Genomic DNA, 22,444 nt, shown 5'->3' with positions numbered 1-22,444 from the left:
ATGTCCAAAAGATTTAAGCTGCCTGATTTATCAGATATGTTGACCAGTACTAATTTAAAAGAGTCTTATGCTGAGTTTAGTCTTAGAAGCCATGTCCATTTAGGGGAAAATTACAGAAGACAAAATACAGCCATTCCATTACAAAGAAATATCAGTCTGCTCTTAATCATTCAAAGCACAACAGTGATAATAAAATGATCATTTCCCTGCATAGAAAAATAACTTAAGCCTGCCTCTTAAATGCTTCTACGCGGTATCTCTTATAGTTAGGTCTAACTTGATAACTTCACACATTCATAATTTGGCCATCACCAGCAGGACAATGGCCACCGTGCTCCCCCCTGCTTTACCTGTGGCAGGTTGGTGCGGTCTTGTGTTGTGTCAGGGCTGACTCTAATTTTGCTAAAAGGTTAGACAATGGATCTGCGTAGGATGCTTTGGATTCTGCCTCAGGCACGGCGTGAAATGGATCCAGTCCTAGATCTCTTATGATTATTATTCACTTCCGGGAGGTAAAGGAGAGTAAAGTAACTTGAATTGCTAAAGAATTTAGTTATGTTACAAGGTCTGGAAATATGAATTCTAGATTTAATTTCGTCCCCGACTCCTTGCCAGACTGCTGACAAGTCCACCTGACATCTCTGAAATGGGGGTTAATGGCATTTGCCTGCTTCATACTGGCCTTGTAAGGGATATTGGGAGAAACACGAAAAATAGCTGGTGATGGCATTATGCATAACACCAAGATTTGACACTGTTTGGCCCAAGGATTAAACCCATCAACTGGGATGAAAAATACCTACATGGCCTTGCCACAATCTGCAGTAATAAATCGTGTTCTACGCTGCACACTGTATTTAATTGTAACATTGTCAATCAGTTTACTGCCTTCATCCCACTTTCGCGCTCCTTTTCCTACAAGAGTAGTTACCTTTGCTCACCCCCCGTGTTATTTCCTTTTCACTCCCCATTCATAGCTCTGTACTTAATAAAATCTTTTCTTCTGTATTTTGTTCTTCCCTTTCCTCCCTTCAGAATCTCCCTGTTTAAATCATACTTTCAAAACTACACTTCTGCACTCTCCCATCCCCTCCCCACACCCATTTATCTCTACCCACTATGGCTTTATCCACCACTGATCCAGGAACCAAAAAATAACAAGCAGCAAATGTTTTTGCCTTCAATAAAAACCAAACAGCTGTAACAACATTCACTTAAAACTTAAAGCAGACTAAAAACATTTGCCAGGACAAATACTTCAAATTAAAGAAACTTAACTAGTGCGTATCCTTTCATTTGCAGAATCTTAAAGACTATATACACTTCAGGAATTATATGGGATGTATGTTTAAATTTAGGTTGAAATGTCAAAAACAATCAAGTAAAATAGACTGTTCTTCTGGAATATAAACATATTAGCACAATATAAAAAAAGGTGAAGCACACTGCATAAAAATATACAATTACTTTTTATTTTGTACACTTGACAACTTGTATTATTTGATAAACAGATCAATGCACTATCCTTGATGGTTTTAAACTAATTTTGGGTTAACGCTTCAGTTTTAGACTCATAGAAATTGTGTTTTTCAAAGATCTGCTACTTTCTTCTGGATATTTAATGAGAAAGGCAGTGAGTTTTGTACAAGTGATTCCACTGAGAGAAACAACGGTTTTTATACTGTAAAGATCCCAATGACTTACCAGCCTCTTTAATTTCTGAAGACGAAAGGACTCCTACTATGCAAAATACCCGCTCTGTATTCAAAACTGGAGAGCAATGAGTCGCCCCAGCCTTTAAGAGGTGTTTTCAAAGTGAGAGAAGATAAATGAGATTTTCCTATTTGTGGGGGTGGGGGAAACTAGAAAAAACGCACAATTTTCAAGAACAACTTTTGTTTCACTGTTTCATAGTGAAAATGGTTATATCCAACTACCAGCTTTGGAATGAATGTTGACAAAGCCACCTAGCTGTGTCTCGCTTATTTTGCAGGAACTTTTTAGGTGAGAGAAGAGCTAAAAATCTACTCAGAAATCGAACTCAACATCATCAAATTTTCAACACCACAGCTGACGCACATAGAAGAAACATCTGCTAGATTGTTTAAAAGAGGAGAGTCTTTTCCAGTGACAGAAGTCGTTTGGATAGTGATAGGTTCAACGACAAAATTGCCGTCTCTCTGGTGTCTTCTTGTTAACGTGTTTGAAGATTTTCGCTTTGTGAACGTTTTTGGGTGTCTGGTAACCAAATCCTCCACCTCCGCCTCTTTTTTGCAATCTTTTGCCTTGGCTGCTGTTCACGTCTGGAAGATTTTGGTTAAGGAAGGTTGACAACATATTTTAAAACAAGTTGCATGCTGCATATTTCAACACTATTCAAAGGAACATTTTTCTACAACATGGATGGTATTTTACAAAATAAAGCGTACTTGCTGCAAACCTGGAGGAAATCTCTTAAAACTTAACTAGCTCCCATTATTCCATTTAATGTTGTCTACTATTCTTTCTTTCCAGTCTTAATTTGATTTCATTTAACTAGGACCAAAGTAAAGCTATTTTGGGAATCAACTCTTTCCTTGAGACAGTCCTAATACTTTCTCTCCCCAGCAAGATAATATTCAACCACTATTACATTTATGTATATACTGGGCCTGTGCAAAGTGTCCAGTATTCGCTTCAGATTCAGCCGATTTGGAGGGATGGTGATTTAATTCGGTGATTTGAGTCGCTGACACCAGGGGAGCCTAGCCACAGGCTGCTGCAGCAGGGGAGAGGGATGCGCCAGGATCACAGCCGGCCCAGCACAGCACAGCACACCGGTAAGTTTCTTTTGACTGCATATCGAGACCCCACAGTGCAGAAGGGAGCAGATTTGTGGCAGGGGCATATCATTCACCCCTGCCCCACTCCCTGCTGCACTGTGGGTATTGCTCCATGACCCGGCCCGGCCAGAGCCCCATTCATGTGCGGCAGTGGGAGCCCAGTGGCTCATCCAGGGTGGGCAGCCCCTGCGGCTGTGCACAATGCGGGGGAGCCAGGGAAGGGGGGCACATTTATTTCCCTTCCTTCCGGCTCCCCCACGCTATGCCCCTGGACGAGCCGCTGGGCTCTGATTGACCCATGAGCTGGCCTAGCCAGGGCCCTATTCATGGTGAACGGGGCCCCGGGCATGACGTGGGAAAATCAGTCTCTGTGATTCCTCCAGAGCTACGGCATAGGGTAGCCAAGAGGGTGGGGGGCCATGGCCCCCATCTTTGCACAGGGCAAGGGTGGGCTGTAGCTGCGCTCTGCCTGCTCCCCACCTCCGTGCCTGGTTGTAGCCTTTGAAAGCAGTGCCATGTGCCTCGCTGCCCAGCCTGCTCAGTGGCAGGACGCATGTGGTGCCACACCACTTTTGAAGGCTGCAGTGAAGGGCGGAGGAAGGGAGCAAGCAGAAAGCAACTGTAGTCTGCCCTTGCCCCATGCAAAGATTGGCTCCCTGGCGCCACGGCTCTGGAGGAGCCACCAGACTCTTCCTGGGGTAGGGTGGGCATAGGTGTCCTGGGGGCTCCATCCCTTCTGGCCTGGCAGCTCTGCTGAGGGTGGTCCCACTCGAGCTCTAGGCCCCTCCCAGGCAGTGCGGGACTGAGGCTGGGCCGGGGCCAAGAGGTGGGAAGCTTGTCCCAGCCCCAGCCTGTCCCTCCCTCCTTGTGGGGGTGTTAATCTGCACCACCTTCCCACCACAGATTTACCAGCTGGAAGCAGCTGTGTCCAGTGTGGTGAGGACTGCTGCCTGTGTAGTCTATGGCCGAATCTCCGAATTGGCGCCGAACCTTGCCTGAATCGATTCGGACCTTTTAATTGGTCTCCTGATCGAATTCGGAGATTCAGCAACTGAATCGGGCCAAATCTCCTCCTAATCGAATTTGCACAGCCCTAGTATATACCACCTTATTGTACAAATCATGCTGGGGGAGTGGGGGGTGGGGAAGAAGAGACTCTAAGTGTTTGTCTATCCCACTTTTGTGCCATGCCCAGGACAGGGGGCCTAAGAGTTGCCTTTAGGGGGTGCCTAGCGGCAGTCTAAGATGGCTGTACCATCTTATGTCCCAAACTTGGCACATGGACTACGGTGTCCTTCTTTGTGAATGCAGGTAAGAGCAGGGAAGACATGTCCCAACACATGCATACAGCATTCCCAGATGCACAAAATATGCAAAAATAAAAATGCTATTATATTTGTATCTGTGGACAAATATTAAAACTAGCCAAACTGCTGGGTAAGTTTTGATAAAACCACTCTCTTTGAACTTGTTGACATGTTTAAATGATTAACAGCAAAATTATGGGCTTGTACCTACTACATTCCTCCAGAAAGTACGTTGGCAATTTTAAGCAGAACAACAGAAGGATACGGAGATCAACAAACGGAGGGACTTTGAAGCCAAAAGAAAGGCAAACTTTGGGTAGATCCAAGTTATTGACATTGTAGATATGCTTCAGGGAATGGGAGTCATAAGCTCTAATGTATGCTTTGTATGCTTCCTGGGCTGACTTGTGAAGAAAGTAGTTCTTCTCAATCAATTTCTCCAGCTGGAGGGGGGGAGAAATAATGTATCCAATTATGGTTACAGTAGGTTCACAACAAATCAAGTTATCTGAATTTAAGTTGCAATGAGGACATATATTTCAGTAAAATAGCCCTTATGTTTATGAGCATTTTGCAATCTCAGTGTTGAGCAGAGAGAAAAAAATAAAACAGATTTACATTGCTTCAGTATCTCGACAAGTGTTACAAAAATAATGAATTACATTATTTTAATATAGTCTTTTTAGATTATTTTTATTTTTAAAGTAGATACAACTGAAATTGAGAGTTGTCTGACAAATTAAAAATTAGCCTAGAGACATTTGTATATTGCTAAGCTTCAAAATACTAAAAGCAAGCAATAGTTATTTTTAACGCAGCGCACACCTAAATTTTCTCTTTAAATCGGAGGATTTTATTAATCACAACTGCCAAGAGGTCAAAATCCCTACTGTGCTAAACACTGGGTTTAAACATGTGTGCTTTGACCTTTAACATGCATTAGTTCACCATATTAAAAATATTATTCACTACTTTCAAATTATTCTTAACAATGGGTAACTCCCTCTGCAGCGGCTGCAAGAGCCTTTACTTAAGTAGGATTTAAACATACACAACCCTAATGGTGCTGAATTTTTCAAATATAAGCTATTTAGCAACTTTACAGACCTTCGACAAAAGGAATGATTCATACTTAATAACCATAAAAAATTTGAAAGAGACTGCATAATTCTAGAAAAATGCCAAGTTCCAAACATGCTGCCATATTAGGTTTTTCCCATTTATAGTAAAAATGACTGATCCTTATGAAAACAAAGGCACTACTTTTCTGAAATTTAATTTAGCTTAACCAGAACACAAACTGAACTACCAAACCAGCTGGCCATCCAGGTTAAAGAAAAGAAAGAAAACACATTACACTTTGCTGGGTCAGGATTTCAAATCAAATGAGAAAGGTTAAGAAAAATCTGGCTGCTGCTTTATGGTACTGATACATAAATCAGACTAGTTAAAAAGATTTCTGCTATACATAACAGAATTCACAAATGACGGTGCTAGACTTCCCTGTTCCTTCTGAAGTATAGAGATTTTTTAAAATAAGGTTTACTGATAATTAGAAAAGCTAAAGTAGAGGTTAGCACAAACTTATATTTACTATGCTCAGCACAAACACTTCACCTGCAATCATTAATTCGCAACCGGGGAGACAGAGAATACACTAGATAACAATATCAAGATTAAATTTTATAAAAGGGAAGAACCTATTTCTAAAACAGACAAATTAATTCTCACTGAATTTAACAGCGTACAAGGTATACAAGGAGAGCAGAATGTCATAATTAATGCATCATTAAAATTAAACACTGTGTCATTATGAAGTCATAGGAAGGTGAAATGACGGGAAGGCCGAACACATGGCAAATATGAAAGTTTCCTATACAAGTCATGCAGTCATTTCAAAGCCTCCTTTACCTTGTAGCAATATAATACCCTTTACTGAAATTATTTTCCTACAGGAATTCAGAGATGTATGAAATATACCTGAGACTGGATGTCTGAAATTTTGGACCAGGAAAATTCAAATTCACTCAATGGTACCTAAAAAGAAAAAGTATGAAATTAGCTAAACAAAGTATTTTTTTTTACTCAGCATTATATAAGGTTTAAGTAAGAGATACAGATTGCATCAGATGGACAACAAAGCCTGGTTTACGCGAAAAAATTATAGCAGCATAACCTGTCTGACAGAGATGGGATCTTCCTTTATCAAAAGCCCTCACAAAGGGCTAGAAATGTGTTACGCTGGTATGAGGGCACAGTAGCAAAGTACTTAAGGAGAATTTGAGCTTCACCATGAACTCATGCCAAATCCACCTGTGAACTGGCACCTGATCACCTCGGAGAGTCTAAGGCAATCTGATCTGATGCTAACCACTCCCATGTGTACTACTGTCTACAGAGCCAGGCACGCTTTAACCATGCTAGCACAACAGACCGTCAACCTGTACCGGTGTACACACATTTTAAGAACAGGTTAACTGCATCCACAACAGAGAGTTTAGCCACTTACAACCATACCAGTATAAAAATGGCAGAATTGCATAATGAAAACAAACCCTAAAGAAGGCTAGTTAAGAATCACTTGCCTTCTATATGACATTCAAGTATTATTTAAAATGCTACCACTCTAAAATTTCCAGAGTGTTTCTGCAAGCCTTTCCCCTAACAAAACATTTTATTACCCAAGTGAAATCAGCATATTTTCCACGTAAATGTGCAGAATTCTGAACTTGTAAATGATGGAGAAAGTGAACTATAAAGCCAAAATACAATGGCCCTTTTCTATATGAATAAAGACTGGGCATCAGGCATTTAACCAGAGTAAGACATTACAGGCAACCCCTGTTTAATGTGGTTTTGGTTAGCACTATTTCAGTTTCATAGCTGGTAGGGTTAGAAGGGACCTGAGCAGATCATCAAGTCCGACCCCCTGCCATGGGCAGGAAAGGATGCTGGGGTCAAATGACCCTGGCTAGGTGATTTATCTAGCTGCCTCTTGAAGACCCCCAGGGTAGGAACGAGCACCACTTCCCTTGGAAGTTGGTTCCAGATCCTAGCTGCCCTGATAGTGAAGTAGTGCCTCCTGATGTCCAGCCTGAACCTACTCTCAGTCAACTTGTGGCCGTTGTTCCTAGTTACTCCTGGTAGTGCTCGGGGGAACAGGGACTCTCCCAGTCCCTGCTGGTCCCCCTTGGTAAGTTTATAGACAGCCACCAGATCCCCTCCAGCCGGAGAAATTGATGGAGAAGAACAGGTTCAGGTCTTGTTGACTCTCCTGCCCTCTAACCATGCAAGTGGCCTTCCTCTGGACCCTCTCAATGCTGGCCACTTCACTTCTGAAGTGCGGTGCCCAGAACTGGACGCAGTACTCCAACTGCAGCCTGACCAGTGTCGCATAGAGGGGGAGGATCACCTCTTTGGACCTGCCTGTGATACGTCTGTGGATGTATGACAAGGTGCAGTTAGCCTTACTGACTGCGTCCCCACATTGGCGGCCCATGTTCATCTTGGAATCAATGACTCCAAGATCCTTTTCTGCCTCTGTGCTGACGAGAAGGGAGTTCCCCAGTCTATAGGTATGCTGCTGGTTCTTCCTCCCTAGGTGCATTACCCTGCATCTGTCAGTATTGAATCCCATCCTGTTCTCATCTGCCCAGCGCTGTAACCTGTCCAGATCTAATTGCAACCTGTCCCTCCCTTCTAGCATGCCCAGGTCTCCCCACACCTTAGTGTCATCCTCAAATTTGAACAAGGTGCTTTTCACCCCCTCTTCCAAGTCGCTGATGAAGATGTTGAACAGTGCGGGCCCGAGGACTGAGCCCTGGGGGACTCCACTGTCCACATCCCTCCAGATCGAAAATGACCCGTCCACCACCTCTCTGGGTGCGGCCCTCCAGCCAATCTGTGACCCATCTGACCGTGTAGGCATCGACGCCACAGTCGCCTAATTTTTTAATGAGGATGGGGTGAGAAACAGTGTCGAAGACCTTCCTAAAGTCCAGAAAGACTACGTCTACCATGACACCTGCATCTAAGGATTTTGTGACCTGGTCGTAGAAGGCAACCAGGTTGGTCTGACAGGACCTGCCCCTAAAGAACCCATGTTGGTTGCCCCTAAGCATAATCTCCCCTGCTGGCCCCTCACAGATGTGCACCTGGATAATTTTCTCAAAGAGCTTCCCCAGGACCGACGTAAGACTAACGGGCCTATAGTTTCCTGGGTCCTCCTTTCCTTCCTTTTTTGAAAATGGGGACTACATTGGCACTTTCCCAGTCCTCTGGCACCTCACCAGAGCACCATGAGTGCTCGTAAAGCCATGCCATAGGTCCCGCAATGACCTCTGCCAATTCCCTCAGCAACCTGGGGCGGAGATCATCTGGACCTGCTGATATGAACATGTCCAGCCCCACCAGAGTTCCCTGACTAGGTCCTCATTATAGTGCTCATTTAAAATGGATACCTGATTTCACTAAGCGCTTAGCCAGATTCACTATAGCGCTCAATGGAATCAGCAAGAAGGCACGGTGAGCAGGCGGGGAGAAGGCACTGTGGCGGCGGCAGCGAGTGCGGGGGCAGGTGTGAGTGCAGGGGGCTGGGGAGAAGTGGCAGTGAGTGCAGGGCCCACACCTGGGGCCAGGGCCAGCAGGGGCTTGCACCCAGGGCAGGGCAGCAGGAGTGCCAGTGCCTAGGGCCATGCTGGCAGGGGCCTGCACCCAGTACAGGGCGGCAGGAGTGCTGGTGCCCAGACTGGCACATAGCGCTGGACTGGCCAGCGGCCAGGGAGAGGCACCGGTGGTGACAAGCAGCGAGTGGGGGGGCTTAGCATGAGCGCAGGGCCTGCATCGGTGCCAGGCTGGGGCAGCAGAAGCACAGGTCCAGGCTGGCATGTGCAGCTGGAGAGGTGGCAGTATTTCTATTTACATTCATTCCTATGGGGAAATGGGTTTCACTTAGCATGGTTCTGCTTAACGCTCTGTTTTTCTGGAACCAATTAAAAGCACTAAGTGCGGGTTGCCTGTAACGTAGACACCGTTTCTAATGTCTCTTAAATGAGAAAAGCAACCCTTCCCATTTATGGTAATAGAAAGGAGCAGTGACTTTCACCTGAAAGAACAAATGGGAATATTTTTTGCTTTTGTAACCGACATTTCTTAGAACAGACTTTAAAATACAGCTAAGAACTAGTAGGTTTTGACTTTGTTTCTACTGGAGGGCCATGCACTTACTTATTGGGCTCTGCTGGAGGGCTTACAGAAGCAGTTTTTCCCCTCTCAGAGCATGTTCAGGCTGCACTATAAAACAATTCTAGTTAGGCTTTTAAGTTTCAATGACTATGCACAGTTTCCATTGCAGGAGAAACCTCATGCTTCCATTACATGATTCAGTTAAACATTTTTTAGGCAATTAAATGGCCTTTATTCAAATATTGAAACATCTGATAAATCATTACAGATTCTACTTCATATATCTAATAGCATAGTAAAAATGTGGCACGTAAGTTTACCTTGGCTTGCCTTAGGTAACGAAGAAAACCCAGTTCTTCTGGTCGTAAAATGAGCAGCGCATGTCCACGGCCATCGATACCTCTGGCAGTTCTACCAACACGATGAATGTATTCCTTTTTTTTTTTTTTTAAATAAAGAAAAGTAAATAAAGTGTAATAGAAATTATTAAATTTTTACACTCTCATATTCTAAGTATTTTCTTTAATATACATTGTTGCTTTCTGAATAATATGTTACTATGAATGCACATAGTATGGTCAAATTTGATATTCAACTCCCTGAAAAAAAAAAAATCTGTGCCTCAAAATTCAAGTTCCTGTGTCAATTTGATCTGCCTTTGAATCATGCGAATAGCCCAATAAAAAGCTGTTTACAGTGACTCGGCTATGGTGTTTATCCTCCATAACGCTGCAAATTCCACATGGAAAGCGTAGGATGCAGAAACCAAGAGGTACGAATCTAAAGCATGATTAAGTAAGGTAAAAAGGAACACAATGTAAAAATATATTTGGGAATACTGATACTATAACACTCACTTGTTCAGCAACTGAAAGATTAAATGATTGTCAGCATTTTTTTAATAGTTTTCCTTGTTTCCTCCATTGTTCTTACACACACAAGAGTGAAAAGAACCTCTTTAAGAAGAGAATAAAATTGCTAGATTTAAATGTGAGTATACAACCCAAGACTGCTTTTAATAATTGTTAATGGGTTTCCTTTTTAACCCCCTTCAGAACACAGCCAGTCGCCTTTCACACTGAAATGCAAACTTTTTTAGAAGTGCTTAAAGTACTGAGCACAACACGTACTCCCACCATATGAACCTTATAATTGGGTTCTCTCCCAGAAACTACAGCAGAAAATTCAGCTGCTTGTGTATTACAGTTTTCTACGGAGTCATTAAGTAAAACCATCCTGCCTTGGCAAACAGGGTCTGAGAGAGACAGCAAAAGAATTTTTTGGAGACAAGTTACCTTTGGATCATCTGGAGGATCATATTGGACAATCCAGTCCACTTCAGGAATATCCAGTCCTCTGGCAGCTACATCAGTACACAGCAGTATTCCAGAGTCTGCATTACAGAACTGGAAAAATGTGGTGGTACGTTTGGTCTGCTTCTGCTTGCCCTAGGGGAATAAAAAAACATGTCACGGCCACACACAGATTTAATTGGCAATTAAATGATTTTGCAAATCAGCCTTTAGAACTGTCAGCTGTGTACAATATGGTTTCACATTCTGCATGACCACAAACAAAAATTACAATAACCTGATGCATCTTTCTATCTAAGAGACTCTCACAGCATCCATTTCAGTTTTTAAGAACAGTAATGCAATGTTGTGCTCATATGGCAGAAACAAGACAGCCTAACATACAGCATAGGTCTATAATAAATGCTACTTTTGAGGACATTAAAAAGCTCAATCCTAGAAATACAAAGTCTATGGTAATATTCACATGCCTGAAGTTCAGGATGTGAATAGGTTTTTTATAGGATCAGGATGTAAAAAGAGTGACACTCAGGAAACTAGATAGAAAAATGCCTTATTATTCCCCTGTCCTCACCTCCAGCGTATCTATTAAGAGTGTAGCACAAAAACATTAACAGAAAAAAAAATGAAGTGAGCTGAGGCCGGTTATAGCTATTTCATAAAGTATTTGTGACTTAAATCAAATATTCAGTTAATTCACACTACTATCTCAGGTTGCATTTGGGATAATACAAGCTGAAACGTTTCATCCAAGATGTGGGGATAATACAAGAATTATTAACTACCACTAATTAACTGACTGTCCTATTTTGCAGCTTCTACCGCATTCAAGTACTTCCCACATACTATTTGCTTAATAAATGTGAGATCATTAAGCAAAGATTAATTTCAAACTAAAAACAATAGTAATTTCCAAGTAAACTCCCCTGGATGCAAAGAAGATTTCCTTCACCTCACAATAAGACCGTGTGAGGAAATCACTCAGTAAGTCCAGAAACAAAAGCCTGATTGACATTGCTATTTCACAGACATTTGGGGCTGGAATGGACCTCGTAAGATCATTGAGTCAAGCCCCAACATATTCTAACATTTAACTTGACCTTGCCGACAAAAATGGTTTCTTCCCATACATGTTTGCAGGAAGACTAACGGTGATGTTTTTAAGAGTTAATGTAGGACTCAGATATGGGAATTCTCTATCTATCTAAGTCAGCTTTAATAGAGTCCCTCTATAAGGGAGGTTAATTTCATAGGAGAAAAAAAGTGTTCAGCTAGTAATTAAAGAAGAATATCTGGATTTGGATGAAGGATTCTTTGTAAGCATCCAACACAAGGCATTTACTTTAGATGGTAGGAAGATTATAAACTTCTGCACAGGAATCTCAGAATCCTAAACTCATATCTGAGCCATTTAACCTTAAATTAAACAAATCGTTTCAGGAAGCTCAGGTTTTGGCAATGGATTCCCATGATTTTCTCCTTTTCCCACAAAATCTGCAGCAAAGGGACCCTCAAAACCAGGCAAGGTCAATATACTGAGATTCATCTTCTGAGCCTTTGCAATCTTCTCTCCTAAGACAGCAACAAAATCCAGCAGTGTTAGTGGTTTTGTGATAAAGGTAACTGTTTTTTAAGAAATGAACTGGAATAATTAAGGCCAAAGACAATCCATTAGCCTGTAATAATTTTCATTTACTATTAGATTCAATGAGATTGGAGCTGGTGACCTACAAGACAGTACTGTTTTTCCACAACATTTATTGAGTAAAATACTTACATGAATGGCCATGACAGGCAAATCAATGTAGTTGAGTAGTTCATAGTGGTATTTCACTGACATACACGACGAGAAAAATACCATCAGCTTTTTCTTCCGGTTCTTCTTGAGGAATGTGAAGAGCAGAAGGAACCTTTTTTCAGATGGACAAACTACATAGCCCTAGAAAGAATTCAAATTCAGTTATTTAACACATGCATGCTTTTACTTCCAATAACTCAATTAAATTAGTAGAACAAATGGAGTTTCAAAAACTTACATTTTAAGTTCTTGATTCTACAGATCAAGCAAAACAGTTTTACACATGTATGCTCCCTCCCTAGCCAGGAAACAAACTGCATATAATTTCAGAGAGCTGAAATATTTATTTTGGCAAGCTGTCTAAAGAGGAGGAATGTGTCAGGAAATACTGTTAATTGACTTGGTAAATCCACAAACGAGCTGTTTCAAACCTCTTAATTGCTGAAGGTGCTAGAACTAAACAATAACTCCAAATGCTACTGCATCAGTCAACAGAAATTTTACTTCAGATCAAATCTATGATGATAACTAACAGCCTGCAACTGTGCCACAACTTTCACGTATTACCAGCTGCAGAACTCCCTATTACTATGTCTCTTTATTTAGAGCACTGTTTCTCAACCCATGGGTCAGGGCTCGAAAGTGGGTGCAAGAATATATGAAAGGGTCAGGAAACGACTTAAAAAAATGGATTCTTCTTTAAAGGAGAAAAGCGTGGGAAACCGTGGATTTTCCCTTGCAGGCTGTCAAAGTTCCAGCTTGCCAAGGGCTGCTTGGCGCACCCCTGTACCTCACACAACCATCCCCTGCCCCACACCAGGGCAGGAGAAGGGTACTAGGCCAGGACTGGCCATTGATGTTTACAAATGGGTCCTGGTACAAAAAAGGTTGAGAACCACTGATTTAGAAGGTGCAGTATAGTGTTAGTTGACTCAGCCTTTGACATTAAATCAAAGGTGACTTCTGTTTAAAAATACCTCAAGAAAAGTAGAAGTATTAAGGAAATGGATGTCTGAAGCAGTAATAAAGGCTTTTATGTATTAATATCATGTAGGGAATAACGACCATTCCTAGTTGATAAAACAGTTCCAAAAACCATCTCACAGAATGACAACGGCACTGAAATTGATTTAAAAAAATACAAAAACGAACAAAAAAAGGTTTAATTTCACGTAAATTCTCTTTAAATGTGCAATGTGGTCAGGAACAGATTCTCAAAACATAACTAATAAATATTACATTTGCTAAACTCTTCATGTCATCTATCTTGCAACATCTAATACATGTAGGGAGGAAACAGATGCCGCATTTTATGGCAGCACTAAGTGAAAGCAGACAGATGGCCCTACCTCCTGTAGCACTACAAGTGCCCAAATCTGTGGCCACGACAGAAGGTAGCGATAAATCATGCTGCTTTATTGTGGCTGATGTCTGTTTGCTTATGGTGAGAGAGTACAGGCAGCACAAAGCTGCCTGTGCTCTTCAACCACCCCTGGAAGGGGCTCTGTTGGCCTGAGGGGTCTGGTCCTGAACCCCACAGGAATAACTGGGTAGGACTGGGCCCCTCAAGCTTTGGGAGCACCTGCCTCACCTTCCCTATTTACACAGATGCATCTCTCTGGGAATGTATCTCAGTAAAGTGGGGAAATTCAGGGCTTCGCTCTGTTACAGGGTACGTGTCTACAAATCGGATTCCCTGCTTGCAGACACATGACCTGCGTCAGAGTGCAGGAGTGATACGCAGCAGATATTTCCTTGATGGGTGTCTGTAAGTGTAGAGGGGAGTTATCCCCCTGTGCATTTACAAATACATGCCAAGGAAATCCCCTGCATATCTGCACCCCAACATGGGAGGCCTACTTGCAAGCAGGGAGAGGCGACCTCCTATGAGATGTTCCCCCTCCATGCTTGCAGATGCATCTGCAGGAATCCCCTGCAGTGAGATTGCTTTGCTCTCTGACACAGAGGGTAATTTCTACCCAGAAGGGTTTCCTTTGCTTGTAGATGTGCCCCAAGTCGGGACACAGCACCTGACAACACCTGTGAAGCAATCAGCTGTCCCATGATGTACTGTGGCACAGCTGATCACACACCACAGATGACATATTTCCAGGCATAGATAAATCCTTATAGCTTGCTAATAGCAGACTGAGTTAATCAATCTGCTGTCAGCTACCCAACCAAAGTCCAAGGCTCCCTGCCATTCTAAACAACTGCTCGTTAGAACCCATGTAAGAACAAACATTGAAATAAATGTCAAAAAGCAAACCTAGATTTACTAGCATTTCTGCTTTACCTGTTCAAGACCATCAACTGTTGCTGTCTCCTTGTTGTCATCAACCCCCACATATAAAGGCTCCTTTTTCAGAGATATTTTAGCCAGATCTTCAACCTTTCTGGTTTGTGTAGCAGAAAATAGCATGGTCTGTCTGCGCTCTGAAAACAGAATTCAAATAAAATCAGCCCAAGTACCATCTCAGGACTTTCCCTAAATAGGGGGTGTGTGTTATATTTGGGGGTGTGCTATATGTGAAAAAACATTGTAACTTAACTTCTATAGACTGAATTACTTTTTTTGGGGTGCTGCCTGTCCTTCATGATTAGCATGTGCTGAACTTAGTAGTAACTACTATTACAGGAAAACAGAGCAGAAGGAAAATAATCATTTCAAGTCTTAACTTAAGGAGTATTATGCCTTTTCTTGCTAATGTTTTATACCTCCTTTATTTTTCAAAATCACGAGGGTCATGATTTCTAAGAATGACACAGATGTTACTTACTTGGCAGAAGTTTTATAATCTGTTTCATTTCTTCCTCAAACCCGACCTCTAAAATACGATCTGCTTCATCAATTACCAAGCACTGTAAGTTCTTGTACATAAAGCCTGGGGTATTCTATAAATTTAACAAACACAAAGTTGTCAGCCGGTGGAACCGTATATAAGTTCTTTTTTAGCCACAGGAAGCCACCTGGCATTTTACCTACCTGCATGTGATCTAGAAGTCTCCCTGGTGTTGCCACGATAATATTGATCCCATTTGCAAGTTTCTGTGCCTCAGCTGATCTGTTACTGCCTCCCATCACCAACCCATAAGTGTGAACATGATGAGTCATTAGCTCCTTAAGAACTCCATAGGTCTGCATGGCAAGCTCTCGGGTGGGTGAAAGAATCAGAGCACCAGTTCCTAGAAAAGGAAATCACCCATGTAGCACCAGTTAGACCCATTATTCCCCTCCTTGGCCAAGAACTACATCAAATCTGTGACATTTAACTGGGAAGCAAAGGAAGAGCCTTACCATTCCTAGGCATGAATTTTAACTTGTAGATGAGTTCTATTGCAGGAATAAGGAATGCAAGTGTTTTGCCGCTACCCGTTTTTGCAGCTGCCAAAATATCTCTATAATGGAGCATAGTTAAGAAGAGAAATACTTTAGTTTACATATAGCCAACAGCACTTAAATGTTAATGTTCTTTTTCCTATAAAAGTAATTAGTAAATCTCTCCGAGAATTCGTAATAGGAAGTATTAGCAGTTGAACAGTAACTGGAAGCATCCAGTATAAGCAGAGGACTTAAGATGGCAGAATAGAAATAGCCCAGACAAATTGTGTGAGATGCTGAACATTGCATTAGGAATGTTTAATAGGAACAAGAGACAGGTTTCATGAAAGCTAGATATAACTGAATGCATCCAGGTGACAGGTAGGAATGAAAACAGATCTTTCCACTTGTAAGACCACAACTAGTTTCCGTGCATACTTCCCTGGCTATTATTTTGTGTTTTACATACTAAATACATAGACTCATAAAAGTAAACAACCCCCTATCAATTGAACAAGCCATATTCCCCTACAGACTAGAAGAAAGCAATTAAACAAACTACTATTTTTACTTTTGAATGCCTGGAAAGCATTCACACACTTTAGAAATGGCTACCACAAAAAAGCACATATAATGTATGAGTACCAAGGTAAAATAAATTAAAAAAAAATGTTCTACTTAAATACATATATTATATAAATATTTATTATAAAAAGCAGAAAGACAGTATCCCCAGACTTAAGACCCCTGCATTTACAATTAAATTAAGTGAATATGCTGGGCTTTTAAACTTCTACTTCTTACCTGCCTTCCAAAAGGGGTTTAATACTCTTATGCTGAATTTCTGTCATGTGCGTAAAGCCCATTTCATTTATTCCTTTCAGTGTGTTCTCACTGACAAGATCAGCAAGTGAAGCAAACGAAGTGTCTTCAAAAGCACCTGAAAAAAAGCACCTTTCATTTCCTCACAACACCTGCCCATCCTCCGTGTACATGACTAAAATTACCTAGCTCAGAATCAAAGTAGCAGACAGAAAATTTCCTCTCCAATGGTATTACATTTTTAGCTTTTAGAGATACTTGTAAAAGTAAAACTGAACTAAAAACCTAAAGTGACTGTTCAACAATCAAATCGAGTTCATGCAATTACACCAACAACCAACCCCTAAATTGTTGGCAAAATATTTTATACTGATGTGTACCCGTTGCAACATTTTCTACTGCATGAGGCTGGCCATTTAACTCGTGTATGAATGCACCTCTTTCCACTGTATTTAGCACTCATGCACTCAGCCATCTTTTTGCTGCACTGTTCTCCTTTAATAATTAAAAATGTTTTCTTAAGTAATTTTTAGCAGTCCATTTAGAGCAAGAGTGAAATGAGGAGGTGTAACCAAAGCCCCTTAACGTACATACTAACAACAGTGGCTGAATAATAGTTGCTTAATATTGGAGTATACAAGTCAGGCCACTTATAAGCAGACAAGGTTCCTTGGGTGAATTTGATTCAAGGAACCTTGTCTGCCTATATCCTTAGACCAACACGGCTACAACCTAAACCCAGGCCACTTATAAATGTTTCATGTTATTTTATCTCCAGCAATTACTGCAGCAGTTTGTCTTATATGAGGGTTAGCACCCCATATGTTCATTAATGCAACACGAAAAAGAGAACCAGAAGCACTAATACACAACACACCAACAAGTGAAAGAAAAGCTTTTAAAGATTTCAATTGCAAGTTTACAAATACCTAGAGGTGCACCAATACATCGGTCCATATCGTATCAGCACTGATAAAAGGAAAATTGACACTGATGGCAATCAGCTTTTTTTGGTGGATATGACCAATAACGTCACAGATAAACGCTGCGTGCATGTGCACAGCTGCAGCATGCACATGGTCAGGAGTACAGCCCAGCAGCTTGGAGAGTAGTATCCGGCTGGTAAGCCTATGGGGAGGGGGGGCAGATCGAGGTTTCCACAGTGAGAGAGGGAACAGGGCTGGGGCAGGGGCAGGCGCTGTCCAGCTGGGGCTGGGTGGGGCATGGGACAGAGCTGTGGATGGCTCGTCCAGGTCCGCGGGAGAGTGGGGCAACTCCCACTGCTGTGTGCACCCCCAGGGGAGGCGGGGGGGAGGGTATGTGTCCTCCAGATTTGTGTGCAGGGTGAGGTCGGGCTACCCGCTGCACGCTTGGGGCCAGGGGCTGTGCTGGACTCTACTGGATGTGCAGCTGGGTCGGATCAGGGCAGGCGACAGTTGCACTAGGAGGGGGGTTACGGCAAATTTCGGGGTGGTTGCAGCCTACCCTGTAACCCTCCTCCCAGCATTGCCACTGCCCACCCCGCTGTCCTCAATACTGCCTCAGCCCAGGCTCACCCCTGCCAAGAGGTCGCAGCAGGCAGCCTGCCCTCACGCTGCACACAAATCTACCTGCCCCATATACCTCTCACAGGGTGTGCACAGCGTGGGGAGCCCCATCCCCCTGCATCCCCTGGATGAGCTGACTGTGGCTCCAACCTGTGCCCCACTCTGCCCCAGCTGGGCAGCACCTGCTGCTGCCCCAACCCCATTCCCTTCCTCATCAAGAGGGCCCCGATCTGCCCCCCACAACTCTCCTTCCCCTCCACAGACTTACTGGCCAGACACAGCTCTCTCCAAGTTGCCGGGCTGCATATCAGCAATTGGGTTGGTATTGGCTGATATAGCTGGTTAATATTAATAGTTGGCTATCAGTATCGGCCAAAAATTTTTTTATCAGTGCACCCCTACAAATAGCTTTATATTCTGCATTCATTTTCAAAACCCTAGAACTATACAGCTTATATGCAACCTAACTTTGAACAGTCAAGTTTGAAAAAACTGGGTTACTCTAAGGAAACAATTCAGAACTTGCATCTTATTAAATTTAGTGGTAACGAACATATGGAAAACAGAACACACATTACCTGTTACACCAAGAGGTAAACTAGGCACTTCAGCATCCTCTTCATTCAGGTCTTCCTCTCCAGAAGCATCTGCATTTTCTTCTACTTCAGGAGCTTTACTGTTTTCTTCATCTTCTGCAGACTGCAGTTCTTCAGTCTTTATCTTTTTTCTTTCTGTGCCTACAAGATCATTTAAAGAGAATAAATACACCGAACAAGTCTACTGTGCTCAAAAACTAGATATGCAAATAATATAAATACATTTGTGCTGTGAAATTCATTTCCTTAATATGTAGATCCCTCTTACAAGGTTTCCATGCCTCCGAATTTCCCAACATGGTTTAGTCCTTGGCCATCCATAGGCTTATACCTGTACTTAAAATTAGGTATCCGAGGACTCTCCTAGACCTCAGTACAAATCTTTGCAATACCAAGCCTAAACTTGTAGCATAGACAGAACCAGAGATTATTGATGGGACAGGAAGACAAGCTTTAAAATTAACTCCTTGCTTAGATGGAATTAATTTACGGCAGTGGTCATTCTGCTGCAGACTGCTGATACCAATAGTTAGTTCCATTCAGATTTATATTCCCAACCAGAAGAGATAAAAACCTCTCTCTAAAAGTTAAGTTTCTTCCTTTCAATAGCAAATGAGTGAATGCAGTAAGCAATGTCTATAGTATAGTATTTCTACATTTAACTTCAAATAGAGTACAATATAAGCTATTAAAAGTTGAAGAAAGGTGTTTCTAAATAAAAAAAAATACCAATAGACAGACTACTGTGGAAATCAAATGGGAAACAAAAGTTCTATTTCTACACCATTTTTTTTAAAGTTTTTTAAGAGAGCATATAAAACTCCTTTTCAAGAAATTAAAAACAAAACGCATTTAAAAGAACCAAATAGGTTGGTATTTTCATACACATCTTTTTTTGCATACAGATCTTGCAGTTAGAGGAAAAACAGCTATATAACACCATGTTAATCACTTGTTATTAATACATCATATTTACATGTTAGTATCATAATGATTATTCTAAGGGTTATTTCCCTTAAATGAGTACATAATTTATTACATCCGCACTTAGCCATCTTGTATTTCATTAAAAGTAATTTGATGCATTAAATTCTGAGACGCAAAACTCTAAAGTAACAGTCATTAAATTCTGTTACAGGGTTTTCATGTGGGGAAAGATGTAAACAACTATAAAACCATAAGGTTCAATTTCTCAAGTACTTTTACAGAAATTTTGTCCAATTTGATTTACAAAAATCTCATGTGGTAGGTCTCACAATATAGATTTGAGATAGAGATATTTCTGTTCAATTCTCAGTCTTTTAAGAGTAGTACTACCTTGCAACTCTATTAACCAGAGAATCTTGAAGTGCAAATGAAAGGATTACTCAGGTTGTAAGTTCAGAGCAAATCAGCAGCAAAAGTCAACTGTTATACAGCATTGACATGTGGGCCTGTGAATATTATGCCTATCTTTTTAAAGAATTAAAGCTACTTTTTAGGTCTGAGACCAGTGTTATCCAGGCTACTTCAGTGTTGTGCATTTGAACCAAATCCTCTACTACCTAGCCTCATTAAGATCTGAGAACAGGGACTAAGCACTGCCATTAAAGAACTCCTATGTTCTGATCCTAGCTAAGAAAATCAGTAGTCCCATCTCTCAGCAGTTTTTCTTGTCCTTTCCAAGTATATTTTAAATGTTCAAGGGAGGCTACAACAATAAATCTACTATGATTTAGCAGAATTGCATCTGCATTCCAGGGCATACAGAAACTAATTTTATATTTAGCTTCTCTGCAAGCCTGACTCTTCAAAACTTGGTTACATAAAACCACCAAACCAAAGGATCTCAGCACATATTCAGAAATTCATCTCCAACATTCATGTACCACTTCTCTTGCTATACAACAGAATGGCCTGGCACACAGCTCAGATGAAACTTGTCAAATCTCAGCACTCCCTATAAGAATTGCTCTATGAATCGTTCCAGTTCTCCGCACTGTTGTAGGAATCATGGAAAGACTACATGCACAAGCAGTTTATTGGAGGGGATGGAGAGATGGATATGGATACAGCAATTCCTAACCTCTTCGAGCCCAAGGCACACTTACATTAATAAAAATGTTCTGTGGCACACCTGTTAAGACATTCCCTATCTTCATACTTATAGTAGCTCATTCCCATGGCCAAATTACGCAGCACACCTGTTCATATCTGACAGCACACTTAAGTGCCCAGGCACACTGGTTGGGAAACACTGGGATAGAGGAAGGAAAAGCAACAGTCCAAAAATAAGCCAGCAGTGGCCTTAGGGGAGGGCAAACCAGGAGTCCCACACTTTAGGTAGAGGCCCTTAACATTTTACAACTTTTTTTTTTTTTTTGGAGGGGGGTGAAATTTTTGCAAGGCAGTGGCTCTATTTGCATTTTAACACTCGACTATTTATCTAATTCCCCCCAAGAATATTAAAAAGATCCACGATACAACCGTTATAGTTCTTCCAAATTAAGCCTCTAAGGGGCCCCAATTAGGGTGGCCATCATAGAGGACAGTCCGGTTGTCCTCTGTCCTCTATTGGCACGAAACCGGACGCCTTCACAGCCTCTATTTTTGTCCTGACCGGTTCCTTAACTGCGTTTTTCTCTTGAAGAGAAAAATAGAGGCCATAAAGGCATGGGGTTTCGTATCAAAAGACGACAAGAGTAGCAGAAAACCAGGCTGTTTTCTAGGACGGCCACCTGAGCCCCAAATGACTCTCTTGCCCGGGGCCGCAACAACCCTAAGGCCACCACTAAATGAGCATAGGCTGCAACTAAGAAAATAACCGTAAGAAAAAAAAGAAGAAAACATACCATTTTCCAAGTTGTTCATTTGCCGTTTCCTCTTCTTTTTCTTCCTTGACTCGGGCTTCTGCCCCTCTGCCGTTTGTGCATCGCGGGACACCGACTGCGGCTGCTTTTCCTCCTTCGCTTCCACCTCTAACTTTTCCTCCGAAACGGCCTCGCCCGCCGCTTCCTCTGGGACGCCCACCTCCGCTGCCCAAGGAACAAAGCAACGCAAACATGCGTCTAAAGAGCGGGTCTAACCCTAACCCCCAAAACCACCCCCCCCCAAAAAAACTTCTTCAATCCCACCCCCCAAAGAAAACCCAACAAAAACCGGGATTTTCAGACTTCCAGAAAAATCAGGGCTGGAAACTGGGTGGTGAGAAGAGGAGCCACGGCCATGTCGGCCGCTCTCCAGCTCCCCAAATTTCTGCTGCCCCGAGCACCAGATAGGGTGGGGGCGGGCAGGCCGCATGCAACCACCCGGGCCCCGCCTGGCCTCCGCGCCCGGCCTCAGCCTCCCCACCCCCACCCCCGCGGCCGCTACCGAGGTGCCGGGCCGCCTGCAGCTTCAGGTTTCGCTGCCGCAGCTTGAGGTTGCGCTTCTGGATCTTCCTGCGCAGCAGCCGCATGGGCAGCATCCCGCCCGCCGCCATCGCCGCCGCCATCTCTGCCGGACGCACGAGGGGACGGAACCGGAAGCGGAAGTGGAGCCGGAAGCATCCGCAGCCGCGGGACTGCAGCTGCCCCTAGCGGCGCGGAGGAGGCAGCGCGGCCCTGCAGGGCAGGGCAGGACAGGGCAGGGCGGGGTCTTGTAGGCTGGATGCTCCCAGCACCCAGCAGGGTGGTTGCATCCCAGGAGGAGGGGTCCATCCAGCCCAGCCCCAATGGAAACGCTTCCTAAAATAGCCAGACAGGAGCAGGGAAAA

At 42.6% G+C, this 22,444-nt stretch overlaps 1 protein-coding gene across 1 annotated transcript; it reads right to left on the bottom strand.

The window, feature by feature from the left end:
- Positions 1-1,450: 1,450 nt before the first annotated feature.
- DDX18 (DEAD-box helicase 18) lies at positions 1,451-22,207 on the bottom strand. Its single transcript, XM_006275996.4, has 14 exons — positions 22,063-22,207; positions 21,543-21,725; positions 18,694-18,852; positions 16,551-16,686; positions 15,723-15,823; positions 15,411-15,610; positions 15,205-15,319; positions 14,721-14,860; positions 12,404-12,565; positions 10,609-10,761; positions 9,634-9,747; positions 6,110-6,166; positions 4,395-4,572; positions 1,451-2,303 (listed from the first exon to the last, which is right to left on the bottom strand). Exons 1-14 carry the CDS (start codon positions 22,181-22,183, stop codon positions 2,158-2,160), a joined length of 1,965 nt encoding a protein of 654 aa, XP_006276058.1. The 5' UTR covers positions 22,184-22,207; the 3' UTR covers positions 1,451-2,157.
- Positions 22,208-22,444: the final 237 nt, after the last annotated feature.

Source organism: Alligator mississippiensis, chromosome 4 (genome assembly GCF_030867095.1).
Source record: "Alligator mississippiensis isolate rAllMis1 chromosome 4, rAllMis1, whole genome shotgun sequence".
Taxonomy (NCBI): domain Eukaryota; kingdom Metazoa; phylum Chordata; order Crocodylia; family Alligatoridae; genus Alligator; species Alligator mississippiensis.
Note: the sequence above shows the minus strand (reverse complement) of the source record. Positions and strands in the feature narration are given on the sequence as shown.